The sequence below is a fragment of the Salvelinus fontinalis genome, chromosome 38 (assembly GCF_029448725.1).
Source record: "Salvelinus fontinalis isolate EN_2023a chromosome 38, ASM2944872v1, whole genome shotgun sequence".
Lineage (NCBI taxonomy): Eukaryota > Metazoa > Chordata > Actinopteri > Salmoniformes > Salmonidae > Salvelinus > Salvelinus fontinalis.
In genome coordinates this window covers 10,915,173-10,926,005 of record NC_074702.1, presented here as the reverse complement: position 1 = coordinate 10,926,005, position 10,833 = coordinate 10,915,173, and the positions used below count along the sequence as shown (strand labels likewise).

Here is a 10,833-nt window from a genome sequence, read left to right as displayed (position 1 = left end):
TTAAACTGCACTGTTGGGAGTAGACTGGAGTATGTTAAACAGTATGTCCTACCTCCATTGTTGTCTTCATCCCTCCTGACATCCGTCTCCTCCTTCACCAAACACACTTTAATATCTCTCAGAAGTGTCTTAACCACCACCTTATGGATTAGAAAGATACAGAAACTACAAGTATGCATTAACAATCTTATTGATCTTGCCACAATACTACACATTAGAAAACACAAATCCTACTTACCTCAGCCAACCTGGTTAGCACTACCACAGGATCCTTGTGGAGTGGACTAGAAACTGAATGATGAGTTGAACTGGTGCTCTTCGAGAGGGCTTGGGTAGAATCTGATTAATCTCTGCCGGTGGATTCATCACCTGACTGTGGGCCATGTTCTGTTTGTGTTATACCCAGGTTTCCATGGTGTTTAGTTCCCTTTTTTTTGTGCAGTGGTTTAGCTTTTGCACGTTGTTTGATCTTCATCTTGTTGACTAAAGTGCCTCTAATATCCTCCTTACTGGCATTCTGAGTGAAAAGAGAAGCAGCGTGTCAGTGAGCATCAGCCTTACCAAGACGAGCTAGACTAGGTCAGGGACCATAAGGGAAACTCTTCTCAAGGCACTTCAATATTTTAGTGACTTTTTCGTAGCAGGTTAGGAGACTGGTTAAGGTTAGGAAAATGCTCTCCTTACCTGCTACAAAAATCACTTTCTTTTCATGGCACTTTGATACAGTGTATCCCAGGACCATTACAGCCTATACACCCAACACTGCAGACTTAGGCTGCTAGGCAATGATGATTACACACAATTATGGATTATTAGCCCGAAATGTTGATTCACTCAGCAAGGCTAGTCGTCTTAAATTACCATAAATTAATGTCCCAGGCATTTATTTTATTAAATCACTCTACATAATAGGCCATTATTAGAGACAGGCCTCTATTTGAGCAAGTAATCTACACTGAACAAAAATAAATGCAAAAAAGTGTTGGTCCTGTTTCATGAGCTAAAATAATAGATCAAATTTTCCATATGTACAAATAGTTTCTCAAAAGGTTGCACAAATTTGTTTACATCCCTGACAGTGAGCATTTCTCGTTTGCCAAGATAACCCATTCACCTGACAGGTGTAGCACATCAGGAAGCTGATTAAACAGCATGAATAGATTTACATTTTAGTCATTTAGCAGACACTCTTATCCCATAGTTTATTTCTCCGTACTGGTCCCCCGTGGGAATTGAGCCCACAACCCTGATGTTGAAAGCACCCTGCTCAACCAACTGAGCCACACGGACCATACACATCATTACACAGTTGCACCTTGAGCTAGGGACAATAAAAGGCCACTAAAAGGTGTAATACAACAATGCCACAGGTGTCTCAAGCTGAGGGAGCCTGCAATTGGCATGCTGACTGCAGGAATGTTAATTTAATCTGCCTCAAACATCCAACCGGTCTCACAACCGCAGACCATGTGTAACCACACCAGCCCAGGACATCCACATCCAGCTGCGGGATTGTCTGAGACAAGCTACCGGACAGCTAATGAAACTATGTGTTTGCGCAACCAAAGAAATTCTACACAAATTGTCAGAAACTGTCTCAGGGAAGTGCAACTGCTTGCTTGTTGTCCTCATCAGGGTCTTGACCTGACTGCAGTTGGGCATCGTAACCGACTTCTGTGGGCAACTGCTCACCTTCGATGGCTACTGGCACGCAGGAGAAGTGTGCTCTTTACAGATGAATTCCAGTTTCAACTGGACCAGGTAGATGGCAGACAGCGTTTATCCTTGTCAACATGCCCCATGGTGGAGGTGGGGTTATGGTATGGACAGGCATAAACTACAGACAACGAACAGAATTACATTTTATCGATGGCAATTTGAATGCACAGCGATACCGTGAGGAAATCCTGAGGCCCCTTGTCGTGCCATTCATCCGCCACCTTCACCTCATGTTTCCGCACAGCCCCACGACGTAAGGATCGGTACACAATTCCTAGAAGCTGAAAATGTCCCAGTTCTTCCATGGCCTGCATACGCACTAGATATGTCACCAATTGAGCATGTTTGGAATGCTCTGGATTGTTGTGCACGACAGGGTGTTTCTGTTCCCACCAGGATCCAGCAACTTCGCACAGACATTGAAGAGGAGTGAGAAAACATTCCACAGGCCACAATCAACAGCCTATATGAAGATGTGTCACACTGCATGAGGCAAATGGTGGTCACACCAAATACAGACTGGTTTTTTGATCCACACCCTTACCTTTGGTATGTATATTATAAGGGATTTGGATCAATTCAAATCTGGTATCATACCAAAATGTGGTTCAGAGTCACCGAATATACTTTAAGTATTTTTATTAAACTCAAGCGATAAATGGTAAATGCAATTTTCATATATACGGGTTCTCTGTATCACCTCACAGGGCAGAACAGAGAACTCGCAGGATGTAAGTAAACAGCTGTTCTTATACGGTGACAGACGTAGTTCCAACCCGTCTGTTGGCCTATCACCGTAGAGGCTGAGCATGGTTTAAACTTTGCTCAGCCTATCGCCGGCGCTCAGGCTAGTCCCAGCCTCTTTGCGCTCTTTGGTGTCCCGGCGCTGTTGCTGTGTAGATTACGCTCCCTCACCCCAGAGGCTGAGGTCAGACAGCTCTGCAACATTGTCTGAGCTATTTGCACCTGCATACAAAGCACACTGTTCTCGCTCAAGGCTAACCACAGCTTCCCAGCACACTTATCTGGGGCTAACTGTTACTTCCAGCACAGACACCCAGATTACCAGGCCAACAGTTGCTAATATTCAATCACGTGATGTAGTATTGGGTTATAGTGCAATAAACACAAATCCTAACAATTCCCCATTTTTACACGTGTAAATTTAAACAGAAACCATCAAGTTCAATGATCGATACAGACATACCAGGTTGTTGATAAACCCAGGAACTTTAGACCTTTAATGACCATTCAGAACACGTTCTCAGTACCCTAGTAACGTATTAGATAACTTTGGGATTTTTAGGAGTCCCCCTTTTAACACCCCTAGGGTGTCACTCATTATCCTTTACTTCAGCAGTCACAGTGTAGTAATATGTTAATAGTATTTCATGAAAATAGTAAAAAGTTTATTATTAATTAATTCATTTTATTATTATAATATTTTTAATCAACAAAGAAAAAAATCAACATTTCGACTCCTCCTTTTGACACCCTTTTAGGGTGTCACACTCAAGAATAAAAAGATTAAAAGAAACAGGTGGAGTGCTCAACGATGAGCGTAAACATTTGTTTTTTAAGCAAAGCGTTTACGGACAGAAGTCAAAATAACTTAATTTACCTTCGATTCAAACCAAACACAGTGACCGGAAGAACTCTGTTTGCACATCTTTGGCATGGGTGTAACTTGCCCAATTAGGTATTCATGTAGAAATATTTAGTCTGCTGATTGATTATGATTTTAAAAGGAATACTCGCGGAAAAGTGTGGGTACCTACTGACCTTAAACTTCTTATGGCTGCAAGCCCGGTGTCGGTACACATATGACAACAGCCAGTCCAAGTGCAGGGCGCCAAATTCAAAATATATTTTTTTAGAAATATTATTCTTTCACACATTAACAAGTCCAAAACAGCAAATGAAAGATAAACATCTTGTGAATCCAGCCAACATGTCCGATTTTTTTAAATGTTTTACAGCGAAAACACCACGTATATTTATGTTAGCTCACCACCAAATACAAAAAAACACAGACATTTCTTTCACAGCACAGGTAGCTTGCACAAAACCGACCAAATAGAGATAGAATTAGTCACTAACCAAGAAACAACTTCATCAGATGACAGTCTTATAACATGTTATACAATAAATCTATGTTTTGTTCGAAAAATGTGCATATTTCAGGTATAAATCATAGTTTTACATTGCAGCTGCAATCACAAATAGCACCGAAGCAGCTAGAACAATTACAGAGACCAAATTGAAATACCTAAATACTCATAAAACATTTATGAAAAATACATGGTGTACAGCAAATGAAAGACAAACATCTTGTGAATCCAGCCAATATTTCCGATTCTTTAAGTGTTTTACAGCGAAAACACAATATAGCATTATATTAGCTTACTACAATAGCCAACCGCACAACAGCATTGATTCAAGGCAACAGTAGCGATAGCGACAAAACCAGCAAAATATATTAATTATTTCATTAACCTTCATAAACTTCATCAGATGACAGTCCTATAACATCATATTACACAATACATATATGGTTTGTTCGAAAATGTGCATATTTAGAGCTGAAATCCGTGGTTATACATTGTGAAAACGTAGCAACTATTTTCCAGAATCTCCGGATATATTTCTGACACTCACCTATTCTGACCAAATAACTAATCATAAACGTTACTAAAAAATACTAGTTGTACAGCAAATGATAGATACACTAGTTCTTAATGCAATCGCTGTGTTAGAATTCTAAAAATAACTTTAGTACGACATGCAGCTTACGTTATAGCGAGAGAGCGCCCAAAATCTGGGCGGAAACTAATAGTAAACATTTGACAGAAATATGAAATAACATCATAAATGGGTCCTACTTTTGTTGAGCTTCCATCAGAATCTTGCACAAGGGGTCCTTTGTCCAGAACAATCGTTGTTTGGTTTTAGAATGTCCTTTTTCCTTCTCGAATTAGCAAGCAAAACTTGCCAAGTGGCGCGAAGCTGTCCATCGTGAACAAACGCAGAGAACGGAACACGGCAAAACTCCCGAAAAAATTTCAAGAATCTGATTAAACTATATTGAAAAAACATACTTTACGATGATATTGCCACATTTATCAAATAAAATCAAAGCAGGAGATATTAGCCGTCTATAACAAAAGCTTTTCAGAAGCCAATGCTGATGTACTTCCTGCGCCTTCCTGAACAAAGGAAATTGGGGTCCTGTCATTCCAAGACCTCTCTTTTGACCATAGAAATAGCTATACACTCCATTTCACATCTCACAGCCTATTGACATCTAGTGGAAGGCGTATGAAGTGCATGTATACTAATAGATTTCAAGCAAATGATTTGGGAGGCCCTGGAACAGAGCCTCGATTTCAGATGTTTCACTTTCTGACAGGAAGTTTGCTGCAAAATGAGTTCTGTTTTACTCAGATATAATTCAAACGGTTTTAGAAACTTGAGTGTTTTCTATCAAATAGTAATAATAATATGCATATTGTACGAGCAAGATTTGAGTACGAGGCCGTTTGAAATGGGCACCTTTCATCCAAGCTACTCAATACTGCCCCTGCAGCCATAAAAAGTTAACCTAACCCCATTTTGAAATGAAATAGCCTATCGGTTTGCGGGCCAGGACTGTCCATTGTAGCGTGCGTTCGTAAATTCACCCTGGAGTGCCAATGAGTGTGCTCTGTGCGTTAATAAATTCGGAGCGTTTAGAGCGCACCCTGGACGCTCTGGCCGAGGAGTAGGGTTGATCCGAGCCTTCTGACCTCACAACCGCAGTCAAACACCCAAGCTAACTGGCTAAAGTTAGCTAGCTTGCTAGTTACTTCCAGACATAAATGAGAGAACACCGCACTCTGACCATTTTACTTGACCTAGCAGAGCTGGTTATGCAGTTTTCATGTTATCCAGAGCGTTGGCGACTGTAACTGTGCTGCTGGAAACAACCTAATTAAATGTTTTTGCCGATGTTTACTGATGTAACAGTATAACTTTAAACCGTCCCCTCGCCCCGACCCGGGCGCGAACCAGGGACCCTCTGCACACATCGACAACAGTCACCCACGAAGCAGCGTTACCCATCGCTCCACAAAAGCCACGGCCCTTGCAAAGCAAGGGGCAACACTACTTAAGTCTCAGAGCAAGTGACGTAACTGATTGAAATGCTACTAGCGCGCACCCGCTAACTAGCTAGCCATTTCACATCCGTTACACTGACACCGGCCATTTTCAACAGGTGTTGAGCGTTCGTAAATGCATCAGTTATTCTGGGCTCTGGCACACACACCGCTCGCGTCCCAAAATACATGTATACATACATGTTATTCAATCATTGCATCCGATCGCCAGAGCGAATTTACGAACGCCTATAGTCTTCCCCTACTGATGACGTAACAGGATAAAATGTTCTTCAACCAAGGAGTTTGCCACCATTTAAATGTTGTGTTGGACTGACATGAATAGGGGTGGCAGGGAGCCTAGTGGTTAGGGCCAGTAACCAAAATGTTGATAGATCGAATTCCCGATCTGAAGAAGGCACTGTTCCTAGGCCGTCATTGTAAATAAGAATTTGTTCTTAACTGACTTGCCTAGTTAAATTTAAAAAAGAGAATATAACTAGTCGATCTCAACTGTCGCCTTCCTTCCACTAAAAAATAAAACATGCACAAGAAGAGGTGTGTCATCTTTCTTGAACTTTTAATATTGGCACCTACTCATCACCAGGGCAGTTTTCCCTTAAAAAAACAAGAGCAAATGAATTTTATTTTTATTTTTTAAAGTGTTAAACACGTAAACAAACTAATACAAGACAAGCACAATGTAACCAGTCTAATAATGCTTGTGACCGGACTCAAGCGTAGCTGAAGATAGTGTTGCAATGCTACTAAACAAGAAAGCTGTTATTTTTTATATATTCGATTAAATACATGTAAATGTGAACGACTAATCATTTTATAGCCTAATGGTTGTTTTTTGTAGTGTATCCATTAGCACCACTTAGATTAACTTGGGGAGATGCATCTTGTATTGATTCATAAGAGAATAATGCAAAAACAGTAACAAAAAAATGGAACACACCCTCCTTGAAAATAACACTTTTTTTCCATTCATGTTATCTTTCACTAGGAAGATGCAGCTTTGCACATATTTTGTCCCTTTCCTTGTCTCCATGACATATAATTTCCATAAAAAATGTTGTTCCACATACTAATTGTTTTCTTGTTCCATTTGTCACAAGACAAATCCAAAAAGTTAATTAAGATCTAATCATAGCTCTCATTGGCTGATACCATCATCCAATCGAGAGAGCCAAAAACAAAACCATATAATTTAACATACAGTTCATATCAAAGAACTGAAATAAAATCCTTAGAAACTAAACAATACATAGTGTGTTACATTATCCACTCATAAAATGGCTACAGGGACAGAAGTTTGATAACAACCAAGTTAAATTCTTCATTTGTAACAAAATCAATTGAAACAGATATTAAATGTGTCAAAAGTGTTGCTTTGCTTAAAATGTTCTCCATAAGCCTCACAATAGGAAACAATACACAACAGGATTGTTAGTTGTAGGCCTGGGAGTTCAAAGGCAGAAAAAACGGAGGCAGATGAGCAGAGAAACAAATACAACAGCAACCGATAAAGAACCAAGTAACAGGTCCTGTGAATGGACATGCACAAATATATACTTAGGGTTTTGAGTTAATAAACAGACACGTAGTTTAATATATTAAGTTACAATTAATATTACTCATCATTACTACCATGATATAAAAAACATCTGACAACAAGCATCACTTTAGAATTTTTCCTATCATGTCAATTCAATGTTGCACATCCTGGCGGACTGCGCCTTCTGTCTCTTGTTTTTAATGGCAATGTTTGATTGTCACCTTTTGGGGTATAAAGCACATGTTGGTTCCAACACCAGTAGTTATCATCCCTACTTTTATTGGTCATTCCAAAAAACGACAGTGCAGCAAAAGTCTCTGGTTGTCGACTGCACTCATACCTCGATAGCGGACGCAGACAGGATGCAATTGAATGGTTGAGCTGATATAACGTGTAGTTGTAGTGCATTTTAGAGATAGCTGGCTTGGTCATGTGAAGCGTTTGAAATATAGCGATACATAACGGAATAAAAGACAATCAATATTGAAACAGTGTAAATACAGGTATGATCCTATCAACTTCAACAGGCTCTTACATAACTTTCTCCTGTATGGCCTTTTTCACTTAACTCCCCATCTCTCTTCTAACCTCTTAACATGTTACTACCACCCCACCACATACCCCTCTCTCTCTTATCCACTTTCTATTCTCCCCTTCTCTTCTCTACATAGCCATGGTGGTGAGGTGCTGATGCCCTAACAGGCCTTTGCGCCCCCCTCCCACCCCGGGATGTCCCCCTCCATTGCCGTGACCACAGTACTCCTGGAGATTCTGCCGTAGTGTGACCAGGGCGGACCCTAGGCAGGCGCGGTTAGGGGCCAGGATGCCCCCCGGCAGCTGGATGAGGACGGTTGCCACCCCGGCCATGCCGTCGTCCGTGGGCTCCAGAGTGATGGGCCCCACCTTGAAGGTGGAGTAGGAGAAGCCCATGAGCTGGGACAAAAAGGGGTCGGAGCGGCAGAAGTGTTGGTAGCCGCTGTGGGAGGACGGGTGGTGGTGGTGCGAGGCCGTGGTGTTGGCGGTGGTGGGGACATAGTGGTGGGTGTTGAGGTAATGCAGGGGCAGGTGCTGCCCACTGTTGCCGCCTCCGCCCAGGGTAAGGTGGTGGTGGACGGTGGGGCCGGAGCCTGGCTCGTGTTTGTAGGAGATGGCTCCAGCTCGCCCCCTTTGGCCAACTACAATGCCCCCCAGCTTGCCTGTGCGTGCATGGGCCAGGGACACGGCACTGCCCCCCACCCCTCCGCCCCCTGTGGAGGGCAGGTAGATGAGCTGGGTCTCCTCTGGCTCCAAATAGACAGTGAGCTTGGCGAAGGGCCTGGACGCCATCTTGGTCATTTCCTGGATATGACGCCTCTGCTCTCGGCGGAAGTCCATGAACTGCTTGATCTTCCAGAGGAGGACGCAGACGGAGAGGAAGAGGAAGAAGCAGGAGAAGAAAACAGAGAAGAAGACGAACAGGTCGATGTGGGCCTGGTCCTGGCGGAGGAAGAGCAGGCCCTGGGACTCGCCCTGTCTCTCCTCGGTGCCTACACCGCGCAGGGCGATATAGAAGCGGCTGGACTTCAGGGAGTGGACCTCATGGGGGAAGGTGATGACCACGCGGTCACGGACACCTCGAACAATCAGTACCGTCTGGGGCTTCCACACCGTGATGTAGGAGATGAGCCCCTCCGTCTTGGCCTCCCGTACCTCCCTGTCCGCCCCCTGGGGCTTGGCGTGGAGCTGCAGGGGGGTGTTGGGGGACATGGGCCCAGCCAGGCTGGATGAGGAGTTGGCATACACCTTCATAGGTGATGGAGGCGTCTCCTTATCCCCCCCGCCCGTCCCACCGCGGGCCGCCGACTCGTCCTCGATCTTGATGGCGTGGATGCCTGTGTGGCGGTCCACTTCTACGATGAAGGTGTCGTGGGAGTTGGAAACGTACACCTCCACCTCCCCGAAGGTCACGTCGATGGTGACCCGGATGTCCACGTTGGTGAACTTTGGCTGGGCAGCGAAGAAGACGGTGCGTCCCTTGGGCAGATTGCGGATGGTGGGGTCGTGGAAGCAATTTGTCTGAGAGGTGGGGTCGAAGCAGCACTCATTGTCCACGTTGAACTGCCGGTAGCACTGGCGCCCGTTTACCGGTGTGCCGTTGAAGGAGTCTTTGCACTTGGCGCACTGCATGGAGGATTCCAGATAGGGAGAAGAAACAAGAAATACAAGTGCATGTAAGTACTGTGCTTATTGTCTGTATATGGATGTGATCTCTACAACCAGGAATATCAAGGTATCCTTATTCATTACTCCCCCTGCTGTATCAGTATACCTGCTTGTAAACTGTGTCTAGTGCCTGCACCATCCTATCCATACCTGTGTTCTGTAGCAGTCCTTCCTGTCGCTCTGCGGGCTGCTGAGGCAGGAAGAGGTCTCTGTGTTGTTCTGACATGGGCAACCTGTGCCGTCATGTTCATTACACGTGTCTGCATGGCCGTTACACTGACACCTGCAGGTGGGAAGAACAAAGAGTATTTCAGCTTTCTGTGGGATTCAGCCCTTCAAAGTGATTTTTACAGAATCACACCTTCATCAAGAACACTCTTCTGAAGTGCACAGTCTGGAAAAGTGAAGATGGCGCCGGAAGAAAAATGGCGGCGGAAGAAATGGCAGCAGTTTTACGGGTGCCCAACCAATTGTGCAATTAAGTGATTTTGTGTGTTATTTATAACTTAATTTGTACATAATGTTTCTGCCACCGTATCTTACGGTAAAAAAGAGCTTCTGGATATCAGGACAGCGATCACTCACCTTGGATTAGACAAAGACAGGACATACTCCGAACACCTGACAAGGCCAACATCCCAGTTATTGGCAAGAGGAAGAGACGCAGGTACAGAGGGCACAGAGCGGGGTGCCTCGTAAGGATCCGCAGAAAGTGAGTGGGAAAGCTGCCGTTACCATCAATATTACTCACCAACGTGCAATCATTGGACAAAAATTAGACGAGGTACGATCACGAATATCCTACCAACGGGACATCAAAAACTGTAATATCTTATGTTTCACGGAATCGTGGCTGAATGATAACATGGACATTCAGCTAGCGGGATATATGCTGCACCGGCAAGATAGGGGCGGTCTGTGCATATTTGTAAACAACAGCTGGTGCACGAAATCTAAGGAAGTCTCTAGATTTTGCTCGCTTGAAGTAGAGTATCTTATGATAAATTGCAGACCACACCATTTGCCAAGAGAGTTTTCAGCTCTACTTTTCGTGGCTGTTTATTTACCACCACAGACGGATGCTGGCACTAAGACCGCACTCAATGAGCTGTATAAGGAAATAAGCAAACAGGAAACCACTCACCCAGAAGCGGCGCTCCTAGTGGCCGGCGACTTTAATGCAGGGAAACTTAAATTAGTTCCACCTAATTTCTA

General features: G+C 43.7%; 1 protein-coding gene across 2 annotated transcripts in view; it reads right to left on the bottom strand.

Moving 5' to 3' along the window:
* Positions 1-6,493: 6,493 nt before the first annotated feature.
* Positions 6,494-10,833, bottom strand: part of LOC129837913 (multiple epidermal growth factor-like domains protein 8) — a 37,967-nt gene continuing 33,627 nt past the window's right edge. For both annotated transcript variants that reach the window (XM_055904436.1, XM_055904437.1), the window contains exons 42-43: positions 9,769-9,901; positions 6,494-9,576 (exon numbers count right to left, since the gene is read on the bottom strand). In XM_055904436.1, the coding sequence (XP_055760411.1) occupies positions 8,080-9,576; positions 9,769-9,901 (1,630 nt within the window). In that variant the 3' untranslated portion in view covers positions 6,494-8,079. The remainder of the gene's footprint in view (positions 9,577-9,768; positions 9,902-10,833) is intronic.